The sequence below is a fragment of the Neovison vison genome, chromosome 1, assembly GCF_020171115.1.
Source record: "Neovison vison isolate M4711 chromosome 1, ASM_NN_V1, whole genome shotgun sequence".
Lineage (NCBI taxonomy): Eukaryota > Metazoa > Chordata > Mammalia > Carnivora > Mustelidae > Neogale > Neogale vison.
In genome coordinates this window covers 116,799,614-116,814,029 of record NC_058091.1, presented here as the reverse complement: position 1 = coordinate 116,814,029, position 14,416 = coordinate 116,799,614, and the positions used below count along the sequence as shown (strand labels likewise).

Here is a 14,416-nt window from a genome sequence, read left to right as displayed (position 1 = left end):
GGGATAGAGCCCAAATTTATGTACCAAGAGTATAGCTATGTAAGTATCATTTGAAGGAAATACAATTTTTTTTAATATTTTATTTATTTGACACAGAGAGAGACAACCAGAGAGGGAACGCAAGCAGGGAGAGTTGGAGAGGGAGAAGCAGGCTTCCCGCAGAGCAGTATGGGCTCGATCCCAGGATCCTAGGACCATGTCCGAGCTGAAGGCAGGCACCCAACAACTGAGTCACCCAGGCGCCCCTAAAGGAAATATGTTAATAGTGTTTTTATTAAAGTTAGAGAGTAACTATTTTTTCTTTTATGGTAACAACAATACAGATGACTTAGGTTCTAATTTTACTAATACCTAATATTAAAAGATACAAGCTCATTTTAAAAAAAATCAGGAAATATAAAGTAAGCAAAAAAGTTAAAATTCTGAATATATTAAACATTTCTTCTCTGTATATATTTATATATACATGTATGAGTATACATTTTTCCCCCCACAGATAGGATCATTCTTTACTTCTGAAACTTGTTCTCTTTCCCATTAATAATAGAACATGTACATGTTAGTACTATATGGAGATTCTTGCTAATGGCTGCAATATATATGGGAGAAAATACCATAATCTAGATTCTCCCCTATTGGACATTAAAGTCACTTCTGGTTTCCTTCTTTTGAACAAGCTGCAATAAACACATATATTGTGAATCCAAATTTTATATTTTTATATGTAAACTTAAAAACCCAATTTATATATTTTTGAATCTAAGATTTAAAAAAGTAGTCAAGTGTTTATAGTTGCACTATTTTATTGGGCATTGTTTGCTCTCATGTTTGTTTTCATCATTCCAGTTAGATGGTAGGTTCTGTGACATCAGGTACAATGTTTTAATGTTTCTTTTGTACTCACAAAACTTTCATGAAGGAGATATTTCAGCAAATAATCAGGAAGTGATACTTCATTATCTGTAAAATTCCACATCTTTGCCTCCTCCAGTATTCTAGATTCATAGGTAGTAGTAGAGTTTTAGGGATTGAAATACTTCCCCTAAATTAAGTAATACAAAGAGAGCAAAGGTTATTTCTTTTCTTTCTTTCTTTCTTCTTCTTCTTCTTCTTTTTTTTTTTTTTTTTTGCAAAGGTTATTTCTTATGAAATACTTTTCATTAATACTATCCTGTGCTTTTCCCATATGAAATGCAATTAATTATGGCAGGAAAATTTTAGAAAAGCAGGGTTTATACAATTAGAATATGTTTAAAATGGACCAGACTTTTTGCAAAATTGAGCTTGATTATCCATTAAGAGTTCTAGTCAGAGATCCATTGAGGATCCATTCAGTAGTATCCATTAAGAGTTGATGCTTGAACATCGAAGGAAACAGTTAACAAAACCAAAAGACAACTGACAGAATGGGAGAAGATATTTGCAAACAACATATCAGATAAAGGGCTAGTGTCCAAAATCTATAAAGAACTTAGCAAACTCAACACCCAAAGAACAAATAATCCAATCAAGAAATGGGCAGAGGACATGGACAGACATTTCTGCAAAGACGACATCCAAATGGCCAACAGACACGTGAAAAAACGCTCCATATCACTCAGCATCAGGGAAATACAAATCAAAACCACAATGAGATACCACTTCACACCAGTCAGAATGGCTAAAATTAACAAGTCAGGAAATGACAGATGCTGGCAAGGATGCGGAGAAAGGGAACCCTCCTACACAGTTGTTGGGAATGCAAGTTAGTGCAACCACTCTGGAAAACAGCATGGAGGTTCCTCAAAAAGTTGAAAATAGAGCTACCCTATGAGCCAGCAATTGCACTACTGGGTATTTACCCTAAAGATACAGTGCTCGCTTCGGCAGCACATATACCCTAAAGATACAAATGTAGTGATCTGAAGGGGCGCGTGCACCCGAATGTTTATAGCAGCAATGTCCACAACAGCCAAACTATGGAAAGAACCTAGATGTCCATCAACAGATGAATGGATAAAGAAGATGTGGTGTATATATACAATGGAATACTATGTAGTCATCAAAAGAGATGAAATCTTGCCATTTGCAACGATGTGGATGGAACTAGAGGGTGTTATGCTTAGTGAAATAAGTCAATCAGAGAAAAACAACTATCATATGATCTCCCTGATATGAGGAAGTGCAGGTGCAACGTGGGGGGTTTGGGGGGTAGGAAAAGAATAAATGAAACGAGATGGGATCGGGAGGGAGACAAACCATAAGAGACTCTTAATCTCGCAGAACAAACAGGGTTGCTAGGCGGAGGGGGGTCGGGAGAGGGTGGTGGGGTTATGGACATTGGCGGGGGGTGCTGTGTTGAGTGCTGTGAAGTGTGTAAACCTGGCGATTCACAGAGCTGTACCCCTGGGGCTAATAATACATGTTTATTAAAAAAAAATTAAAAAGAGTTGATGCTTGAAAACACACCACTTGAATCTGAATCTCAGCTCTGCGATGTTCTTTCTATACTGTAGGCACCATTACTCTTTGTGCCTCTGTCTTCTCATCTGTAAAATGGAAATCATAATAATGTCTTTTTATAAAGTTGTGATACAGATGCTCATTCATGTAAAGATCTAAAAATGGTGCCTTATAATAGTAAGCACTCAGTGATTATAGGTTTCTAACATTAACATGAATTCCTTGTTGGATGCTATTGGATTTATTTATTTTATTTTATTTTTAAATAATCTCTGCACCCAGTCTGGGCTCGAACTTATAACCCCAAGATCAAAAGTTGCATGCTCCACTGACTGAGCCAGATGGACACCCCTGGATGCTATTGAATTTATAAAAATTGAGGGCCACCTAATAAAGTCGAAGTTTTTTCTTACATGTTTCAGATAACTGCATCACAGAATGCTCTTAAACCTTTGTAAAGCCTTTTTTTGAGAATATATATGTGCCAGGCATCATGATGCTGAGTCCTATGTGATACAATGGTGAATAAAGCAGAAGACACTAACTGCCCTCAAGGTGCTTATGATGAGTGGGAAAGGCAGACATTATTAACATCCAGTATTTAAGCTTGACTATGAGCTAGGCCCTTTTGCTAAAACGACTGCAAAAGTTACCCCATTTAATCTTAACAACCATTTCCTTATTAATATATACCTTACCCTCATTTTATATGTGAGGCTGAGAGAATTTAATTAAGTTTCTCAAGATTATGCACGACTCAGTGGCAGAACTGAAATTAAAACCAGATAGTGTAATACCAAAGCCCCAGCCTTTATTTAACCACTCTGCTGGGTGGTAAATAAAGATCTAGTAATAAATTGTGACCACTGGGGTAGGGTACTGATTAATCTTAGCCTGCCTTTCTCTAAATAGATACAGGAGTCAGAGATAAAAATATGTACTTTATTACTGTAAAGCTGGCATGGAGAATGGCTTGGACAGGCGGTTCAGATGGGCTGCTTATTTCTTCCCCACTGAATTGAACTTGCACATTCGGTCTTGGGCAGTTCAGCTAGAAACCTGATAACAATTGTTGCTCCAGGATGTCCCAAAGGGTTTACCAGTGGAGGAGAGGGAACATGCAGGTAGGCAGGCAAACTGAGGTGAAGAGTTGAGGAGCATGGGTCACATGGCAATGGCCATTTTCTGTCTCACTTGAGCCATTGAGGGGTGTAGAGAAAAGTATATATTTACCTGGTACTTCCAAGAGGGAAGAAGGAATTATTTTATGGGTTTGTAGAAAAAGGAGGGGGAGAGAGGTGAACTCCCCCTCTATGTAGGGTAAGAAAGGAAATGAGGAGTGTGTTGTGACAGAATGACTGAGACCTGTTGATGATCTCAAAGGGGGATGGCAATTTAAGCCAGAGCTTGAAGGATAAGTATTCTGCTGTGGGGTGGAGTGGACATGGGAGAGAAGAGCAGCTCAGGAGCCAGAAACAGCCCATTGAAGAATTTAAGAAACTGAAAGGAGCCAGCATGTTCAAAACATAGTGGCTGAGGGGAAGGAAGGAATAGCACAGGAGCAGGATGGAGTGGTCATTGGTGGTCAGATCACCTGAACCTTGTAGGCTTATGATAGGAAATTTGCATTTTATTGTATATGCCAAGGAAATTCCTTGAAGGATTTGAAGAAGTGGGTGTTGTCCTCTAATTTATATTTTTAAAAGATCGAATTGGATGCTTATGGAGAGTGTGTAGGAAGGGAACAAAACAGGGAGACTAGTATAAGAAGGCAGGTGATGAGGATGATTTGGACTAGTATGGTAGCAGTGAAATGAAGAGAAGTTGAATTAGAGATGTATTTTGGAGAAGGAAATGACAACACTTGCTGATAGATTTGGATGGGGCCCAGGAGGCTGGAGGAAATCAAGGATAATCAAATGTTTAGCTCGAGCAATTGGATGGAAGGCCATTTATTGAGACATAGAAAACAGGGAGGAGAATAGTTCCAGGTGTTTTGAATTTGTTAAGTTTAAAGGTGCTTATGTGGTTTTCATGCAGAGATGTTAGGTAAGCAGTCAGACTCAAAAAGGGAGATTTCAGTGAGAGACACAGATTTGCAAGTTTATAAGACGGCATTTAATTTAAAGTCTTGGGTATAGATGAGATCGTCTAGAATGTGGGAGAGAGAATAGGGTCCAGTGTCATGCCCTGAGGAACTAACAGAGAGTTCCAAGTAGAGGGACCACAGGCAGTGGAGTCAGAGAGGGAGCTACCATAGAGGTCACAGAAAAACAGTAGAAATTAACAAGTCAGGAAATGACAGGTGTTGGTGAGGATGCAGAGAAAGGGGAACCCTCCTACACGGTTGGTGAGAACGCAAGCTGGTGAAGCCATTCTGGAATACAGTATGGAAGTTCTTCAAAAAGTTGAGAATACAGCTACCCTACGGCCCAGCAATCGCACTATTGGGTATTTACCCTAAATATACAAATGTAGTGATCCAAAGGGGCACGTGCACCGAATGTTTATAGCAGCAATGTCCACAATAGCCAAACTATGGAAAGAGCCTAGATGTCCCATCAACAGATGAATGGATAAGGAAGATGTGATACACACACACACACACACACACACACACGAATACTATGCAGCCATCAAAACCCCGAAATCTTGTAATTTGCAATGATGTGGATGGAACTAGAGGGTATTATGCTAAGCAAATTAAGTCAATCAGGGAAAGACAATTATCATTTGATCTCTCTGATATGAGGAATTTGAGAAGCAGGGTGGGGATTTGTAGGGGGAAGGGAGGGCAAAATGAAATGATAGGACTGGGGAAGGAGATAAACCATAAGAGAGTCTTAATCTCGGGAAATAAACTGAGGGCTGCTGGGGTAGGGGTGAGGGATAGGGTGGCTGGGTTATGGACATGGGGGAGGGTATGTGCTATGGTGAGTACTGGTAAGACTGATGAATCATAGACCTGTACCCCTGAAATAAATAAATTATATGTTAATTTTAAAAAAAAAAAAAGAATGTACTGATATGGACTCCAGAATGGAGAGTGTTTCGGGAAAGGGGAAATGGATCAACTGGATCCTGGATCAACTGGTGATCCAGGAACATGGCCATTGAATTTGGTAACAGGTCATTAATGACCTGAAAAGAGTAGATTCAGTGTAATGGATTGAGGAAAGAATGGGAGCTGAGGAAATGAGTCAAACCTTAAGATACATATGAATTACTTGGAGGTCTTGTCAAAATGTAGATTCTACTTTAAGGCCTGAGATTCTGCATTTCTTTTTTTTCCTTTTATCATATAGTTTATTTTAGTTTTATTTTTTTTATAAACTTATATTATTAGCCCCAGGGGCACAGGTCTCTGGAGATTCTGCATTTCTAAAGAGCTCCCCCGTAATACTGATGCTGCTGGTCCGTGGAAGAGCAGCAGCATAGATTAGTGGTTCTTAGACGTCACCGTTTGTTAGAGTTATATGGTGGGCTTGATAAAATACAGATTACTGGACCCACTTCGTTGTCCAATTCAGTGGGTCTGGGAGATGGACCTGAGAATTTGCATTTCTTATAAATCCCAGGTGATACAAATGCTGCTGGTCTAGGAACCGCACTGTTGAGAACCAATGGGGAATTCTAACTATGAGAGCATTCAAGGAAAATTTTTTGTTTTTTGAGGATAGGCAATAACTCATATTTATGTGATGAGAATGACCCAGAAGATAGGGAGAAACTCAGAAGGGAGAGAGAGGAAGGGAATGAAGGTGTGAGGTCCTTGAGGAGATGACGGAGGTGCCTCCAGAGCATGTATTGAGGTTTTGGATTTTCATAAGAAAGGGCATGTGTACTTTGTTATAGCAAGAGAGGAAGAAGAGAAGATAGGTTCAAGTATAGATGGGTTTATAGATTTACCTGTAGGCAGATGGAGCTTCCTTTTGCTGGTTTCTGTTTTTTGATGAAGGCCAGGGCAACTTTTGAAGGAAGAGGGTGAATTGGAGGTTTGAGGAGAGAGACAGTGTAAAATGATGACTTTGAGTAAGAAAGTGCACTTTCTAGAAAAAAGTGGCAGTTTTGAGAGCCTTATTTGATCTTAAGGTCAGAAATTAAGAATGAAACCAGTCTGATGATTGTACATTATTATTATTATTATTATTTTTCAACCACAACTGGTTCTTGGATTCAGACAAGGAGAATTAAATAGTTAAGATCACCCAAAGTTAGACTTTATCCAGGTTAGTGTAGAAGACAGAGAGAAAGACAGCGCAAAAGGGAGCATGTAGTCTAAGCCAGGCAAGAAGGGAAATGAAGATGGGAGAGGGCTTGAAGGATAGAATCAGCCAACGATGATTAGGTCCACAAATCACTGTAGTCAGGATATAAGTAAACAAGAAGTAAACTAAAAGGCATAGAAGGTTTGTGATGGAAAATGAGTGCTGGCATTCAAAACAGTGTAGGCAGGGCAGCTTTTGGTGGTGATAGAGGTCCAGGGCGTGACCATGGAGGAGGCTGGATGAGGTGGAGTTTCCTGGAGAGGCCAGGAAACTGAGAGGCCAGGATGTTGGATGTGTCCTCCACCTGGATGTTGAAGTTGCCAAGAATGATGACAGAAGTTGGGAGTGGAGAGAGACTTTGAGATAGGAACTAACTTTTCAGTGAATAATGGAAAATTCCGGGTCAATGGATTACAGCAACAGAGAGGTAGCAATTGCTGCAAGCGGGGGCTTTTGTAAAGCAAATGGAGAATCAGAGTCTGGAAGTAGGAATGGTTGGTGAGGAGGACATCTGCCCCACCTGCTAGCCGTGAGGTACATGGGATATGAGAGAATCCCCTCCAAGGGCAGGGCTGTAAGAGTAGTGTCTTCAAGGTAGAGCCTAGTTTCAATTAAAGAGATGGAGGGAAAAAAAAATAAAGAGATGGAGGGGAGCTCAAAAAGGGGGTTGAAGATTTATAGGAGTTGGTAACAAATTGGGAATTGAAGGGCAAGGACTTAGTCTAGGGATTTGGGAGGGAAGTGGGGGGAGCTTCTGGAACAAGTACAGAGTCACATGGGAAAAAGTTTGGTCCCAATAGATGATCCGGAGGTCTTGGATTCCTATTAGAGACTGAGAGAAACAGGAGGATGAGGCATGATCGGATTAGCCCCGTCTCTAAAAATAATTAAAATACACATCAAGTTTCTTGCTATAGTTGTCCTACATGACCTAGTCTCTGCCGATACCTCTGACCTCAATCTTTTCTCCTCTCCCCTTGCTCCACCTACACAGGCCATCTTTATGCCCTCCAGCATGCCATATTTTGTCTACCTCTGTGTCTTCTTTCCTTTGTTTGCACTTGCTCTTCTGAGAGGCAACATGGCAAGTGGTTAGTAGCATGAGCTGTGGATTCAGATTCCCTCCTGCCACTTTCTAACTTTGTGATCATGGGCAAGTAATTTAGCACCTCTGTGCTTCAGTTTCCTCATTTCTGAGTGACAGAATGGTAATAGCAGTTACTTCATAGCAGTGTTAGGGATTAAAATTTATTTTAATTTTAGTTTTAACAAAAATTAACGTTAAGGGCCTGGAACAGTTACTGGTATGCAATAAAGACTCAATAAGTGTTAATAATACTACTTTTTTCCGGGCACCTGGGTGGCTCAGTCATTAAGCATCTGTCTTCCGCTCAGGTCTTGATCCCGGGGTCCTGGGATCAAGCCCTGCATCAGGCTCCCTGCTCAGAAGGAAGCCTGCTTCTCCCTCTCCCACGCCCCCTGCTTGTGTTCCCTCTCTCACTGTGTGTCTCTCTCTGTCAAATAAATAAATAAAATCTTAAAAAAAATAAGTAAATAAAAAATAATACAACTTTTTTCTTCTCTGTAGCTCTTTTTCCATATGCCTTTACATGGTTGCTACTTTCTCATCATTCAATTATCTCAGCTTGAACCTACTTGCTCAGACATCGTAGTTAAACTAGCAAAACTCCACTGGCTTTCTGTCATTTGTCCCATTATTCTGTTTTATTTAGTCATAGCCTTCATCACTATTTGAAATTACTGGATTATTCTGCTGATCCCCTCTCCCCCATCCCTTGAGGGCAGGGATTTGTTGACTTGTCCTTCTTATATCTCAGCTTCTAAAGAGTGGCAGATACTTTGTAGGTGCTCAAGAAATTTTTCTGCCAACTCATTGTCCTGAAATCATTCCAAGCCCTCCACTCTGATCAGGCAGCATTTGGTGGCAAGGTGCCAGTGAGGCCTAAGGCACAGAGGACAGAATCCAGCTCTTTGTAGATCAGTCTTTTGGCTCCTGTAGATCAAGAGGCTGCTTGTTTTTGTGCTAATTGGGACACAGCTACATCCATTTTCAAATTTATTGTCTGGCTATAACCACAGAGTTGAGTAGTTGTGACAAAGATCCTAAATCTGTGCGTTTTGAGATTTAAAAATAAAAAGATACAAAGTCTGAACTATTTTTTCTCTGGCCCTTCAGGAAAAAATTTTCTGATCCCTGATTTAGATGTATAGAAAAAAAAAAAAAATGAGAAGGAAGCACCAAAAATAAAAGAAGGTTACTTTGGATAGTGGGATTATAGCTCGTTTTAGTTTTTATGTTTATACTTTGTATTTTGTTATAGACCCACTTAATTTGGAAATGAAATAGCCTTCCTTATAAGTACTAATTTTGAAGTATTTGGAAACACATTCAATAATGAAATCTTTATGTGTTTTTTTTTTTTTTTCTTAGTGCTGCTTTTGACACAAAAACCGGGTTACGTGTGGCAGTGAAGAAGCTCTCCAGACCATTTCAGTCCATTATTCATGCCAAAAGAACCTACAGAGAACTGCGGTTACTTAAACATATGAAACATGAAAATGTAAGTTACTCATGCAAGGAGTAAATGCTGTTTTTTTTTTTTAGAATATGTAGATCTTTTTTTTTTTTTTTAAGATTTTATTTATTTATTTGAGAGAGAGAGAGACAGTGAGAGAGAGCATGAGAGGGGAGAAGGTCAGAGAGTGAAGCAGACCCCCCATGGAGCTGGGAGCCTGATGTGGGACTCGATCCCGGGACTCCAGGATCACGCCCTGAGCCGAAGGCAGTCATCCAACCAACTGAGCCACCCAGGCGTCCCGTAAATGCTGTTCTTGAATGGACTGGAAAAAATTGTGTTTTAATTACTACAGATGGGCATACATGAGAATACATCAGACTTTGGACCATCCTCCTGGTACCAGAGTGTGTGTGGTCGCTGTGTTAGACCTGGTAGCTCCCCAAAGCCTTGGGAGACAATGGGTACATCTTCCTAGAGTTCAAGTGTTACTTGGACAGTTTCAGAGGGAAAGCATTAACTGACTTTTTTTTTAAATAAAAAGATATTTAAGAGAAAATATTACAAACAAATTTTGCATTCTTTACCGGGTTTACTTAAGGCTGTAGTGTCTGAATATGGGAGGCTGAGGCTATTTTGTATTATGGGTTATTTCATGGGAAGTTTGAGGCAGCATGCCTTACGTTCACTGAATATCTTATCAAAGGTGACTATTAATTTACGGGTAATTTAATATTATAATTTTCCTTTTTAATCTTTTTCAAGACAGCTTTTCCAGATTCAGGTATTTTAATAAATGTGACAAACACACCGTTTAAGTTAAACATAACTTTTTCTTTCCTGTCAATTTGGAAATTTGAGAGCAATGCTGTCCTGCAAAGGAGTGCTTCAAAATCCTAATACAGTAAATAAAAGGTTGCGACTGGACTATTAGCTGAAAATGGAAAATAATTATTGAGGATACTTATTTTCCTAAATTTTAAAATCAAGTTAAATGTATGTGATTGCCATATGAAAGAAACTGTAAAATTTGTAGCATTGTGGAAACAATGGCCATAGAGATTTGACCGTATTGATCGTTACTGTGTAGAAAAAAATTCAAAATGTATAAATTTATTATTTGGCTGTTCAGACCTTTTTTGTTTTAATAATTGAACTTCAAAAATTTTTTTAAAATTACAGATCTGTGATACTTTATTAATATATACTTGTTTCACAGGATACAAATTTTTTCTAAATTGGGAGCATTGAGACTTGAATTTGGAGTTGGATTACCAATGCTCTTACAGTCACAGCTATAGCTTATTTATTTTCATGGTTTATTTTAATTGCATACTATTGAGAAAATTCTGTTTTCCCCAGAATTTATCCAGCTTCTATTCCTAGGTATAGATTTTGTGAGCATCCATGTGCAAAGCTGTGTTTTTAAAAGTTCATGCAGTGCTGCAGCCTTCCTAATCAGTGACATGTTTACAAGAAGTTGAGATATATGGAAAAAGCTACCAGGAGATGCTTTATTCCAAGGTCTGCATATAATCAAGGTAGCCTGGCAGCCTAACTAATTTACATTTAGTTTTTAACACAGTTGAGTGTGTATGCTGTTTTTCATTACACATTAATAAATGTGACAAAGACATTATCATATCTTTTTAAATAAAGAAAACTTTGAAAATAGAACACAAACGAAACATTTATGGAACCCCAAAGCACTTGAGGAGGCCTTGGGATCCCACTGATGTTGCCAGTGCTCATTTATGAACATCTGGTTTAGATTACCAGCACTACACTTCATTGTTTTGCTTCTCTTCGTAGACCATTTAAGCCAGTGTTTAGGGCAAAGATTATTTTGGGTTATCTGAATCCATGCCTTAGTTTTTCTAGCTTATTTAGTTTATTATGCTAATTGTCTGTAATGAGAGACTTCAAAATGTGTCTTAGACAGTATTAGGCTGGTTACATTTCTAGAAATGAAGAGGCCACAGTGATGGGATACGATTGTTCTAATTTAGGAAGTGCTACAAGAATCCTGATGGGATGCCTGGGGGTGCATAGTCCGTTGAGTGTCTGACTTTGAGTTTCCGCTCAGGTTGTTATCTTGGGGTCATGGGCCCCAGCCCTGTGTTGGGGTTGGTGCTCAGCGGGAGTCTGCTTAGGACTGTCTCTTTCTCTGGTCTTCCCTGTTGCATTCTTTCTCTCTCTCTCTAAAATGAATGGATAAATCTTAAAAAGGAGAGGGAGGGTTGATATTATAGGAACACAGGATTTTAATTTATGTAAGTTGTTTCATAAGCAGTTTACTTAATAGCAGTTGGGCATTTCATGTTAACATGTTTAGATTTTAGCAGTATCAATGGAGAGGGTCATCTGTACTTAAATATTGGTGATTTGGTTTTGAACAAAAAAGGCATATGGCTGAATGTTTTATAGTTCTCTATTCTGTTAGGGGCTAACAGACTTTGACTCAATATAGGAAAATTCCTGAATGTCAGCCTATTCCACAAACACTTGTTAGAAGCTCAAGTTGTAAAAGTAGTTTTACGCAGGGAAGAGCCAAAACTTCCAAATAAATTTGAGGATTTTAAGAGGAGTTCCTCTTAAATAATTGAGGATTTTAAGAGGAGTTCCTCTCCTTCATCTTCCTCTTTCTCTTCCTCTTTCTTTTTAAAAAATGACTCTTTTGGGGTTGCCTAGGAGGTTCCAGTCTGTTAACCATTTGTCTTCAGCTGAGGTCATGATTCCAGGGTCCTGGGATCAAGCCCCACATCAGGCTCCCTACTGAGCGGGGAGCCTGCTTCTCCCTGTCCCTCCCCCGACTTGTGCACATGTGCTCTCTCTCTCTTTCTCTCAAATAAATAAATAAAATTGTAAAACAAAACAAAACAAAACAAACAAACAAACAAAAAACCCTTTTGGGTCATACCTGGTTGGCCCAGTCAGTAGATCATGGGACTCTTGATCTCAGGGTTGTAAGTTTGAGCCCCAACGTTGGGGGTAGAGATTGCTTAAAAATAAAATCTTTTAAATGAATGAATGAGTGAATGAATGAATGACTCTTTTGGGCCCCTGTACAATTTTTAACGAGCCACTAGGCCTCCGGAAACAGCAGCAGCTTAAGACTCTGGACAATACTAAGTATTGGTAACAAATATAATTTCTAGATGTCAAGTGCACAGGTGATCTTTTACACAGAAATGCCTGACTCAGAATCAGTGGTTCATCTTATTTCTTTTATTAGTGATAACGAATGACAGATACATGCTTATCAGATGAGTAGTGGGAGCTAGGGCTATGTCCTCTGTGCCTGTAAGAGTTACTCTCTGAACAGAGTTAGCTGGTGCATTCCTGACTGGACTTGTGACCTTGATCTCATTAACACCTGCTCTAAGGAAAAATGAAAGGGAACCATCCTGCCAGTTGCATTTTTTTGGTTTCTGAATAGGTACTACAAAGACTGCCTGGTGTTAAGGGCCTGGAAATCTGTGCGTTTTGAGATTTAAAAATATCCAAGGAATCCTTTAATAAATTTTATTTGGGATCCTTAGATGTAACACTGCCATGATAGGCCAAGTCATTGTCTTGGTGCACTTGTGTTAAATACATTAGATATTGTCTTTGGTGACTGAATTAAGATGGGTTTTTTTCTTGAGTATGTGCCAAGTTAATAAAAATGTGTGTTAACTTGTCTGTCAGCTTTTGGACCATTGTAGGACAGTCATCAGAGACATTTGCTGATTATTTCTATTATAAATGTCTTTTCTGAATAATTGATTCCTGGGTTACTTTTGGGTGTCTGAAAACATATAATGGCAAAAGGAATAAAGAAATAGGCTAAAATTAACTTGATTTAAAAGGAAATTTCCATTTAGAAAATAGAAATGAATAGTTTATGGAATATTCCTAAAAGTTCCCAGACCTATTCTACTGCTGGGAAACTTATTAATGGAGAAGAGATATTAGTAAAAGCCCACAAAAAATTAAAAATACTTTGATGTAATATGGGTAGTTTTAATCTCATAAAATAGGTCCTTTTTAGGAAATTAAATTTGATAGGCTGTTTACTAACGTGCTTGCTCTATTATGTTTTCCAGATTAGTCTATTGTGCTTCTGACAGTCATGCTTCTTAGTCATTTGAATAATTTAGCTTAGTTTTGTGTCTCAAATTTTGTACTGGAAGTAGCTGCTTCAAATTGTTTCTGTGATTGTATTTTGTAATTCTTTATTAAACTTAAGGACTGTGATCACCACTTACTTTGGTAATCAACAGAGGGTCAGGCCTTTGGACTAGGCCCCTTCAGTTACATTGTTGACTTCATCTTCCCCACAATGCAGTAAAAATGAGCACCCCCCTCTATATGAGGAGAAGATACCCGTTTTTCATTTATTTAACAAATACTAATTGAAGTACTGTGTGCCAGGCACCATTCCAAGAGCCGGGATTATTGGATTGAAGAAGACATAAATTCATGGATCCAGGAAATCACAAACTGACTGTGGAGTTCTGACTTAAAGCTGTTGGATTCCAAAATGCTTATGTTTTCAAATTAAAGTTGGAGCTATTATTTGAAAATGATTTGGACTTATTTTTAAGTTTTACTTTATTTTGTCTTTGAGGTACCTCTTGCATGAAAAATCCTGTGTAAATTGATCTCTGGTGATTTACTTTAATCTGAGGATTTTCACAATCACCACTGAAATAATGTAAAACAATGTGAATTGTTTTAAACTTTTCCTATTGCACTGGGGAGATGAGGAATCTCACATAACAGGAATCAATGTTTAGAAAATATTGGAACAGTTGAATAAAATTGGCTTCTGATCTTAGTTACCTAAAGTACAAGTGAGGTTGGGAGAGTAATCAGAAGATCAGAGGTCTTTTTTTTTTTTTTTTTTAATTTCTTTTCAGTGTAACAGTATTCATTATTTTTGCACCACACCCAGTGCTCCATGCAATATGTGCCCTCCTTAATACCCACCACATGGCTCCCCCAACATCCCACCACCCCCCCCTTCAAAACCCTCTGGTTGTTTTTCAGAGGCCATAGTCTCTCATGGTTCACCTCCTTCCAGTTTCCCGCAACTCCCTTCTCCTCTCCATCTCCCCATGTCCTCCATGCTATTTGTTATGCTCCACAAATAAGTGAAACCATATGATAATTGACTCTCTCTGC

The 14,416-nt window shown here is 38.7% G+C and overlaps 1 protein-coding gene across 3 annotated transcripts in view; it reads left to right on the top strand.

Annotated features, from left to right (window-relative positions):
* The window catches only part of MAPK14 (mitogen-activated protein kinase 14), a 78,737-nt gene that overhangs the window by 17,303 nt on the left and 47,018 nt on the right, over positions 1–14,416 (top strand). For all 3 annotated transcript variants that reach the window (XM_044254815.1, XM_044254812.1, XM_044254817.1), the window contains exon 2: positions 9,163–9,292. In XM_044254815.1, coding sequence (XP_044110750.1) covers positions 9,163–9,292 — 130 coding nt within the window. The remainder of the gene's footprint in view (positions 1–9,162; positions 9,293–14,416) is intronic.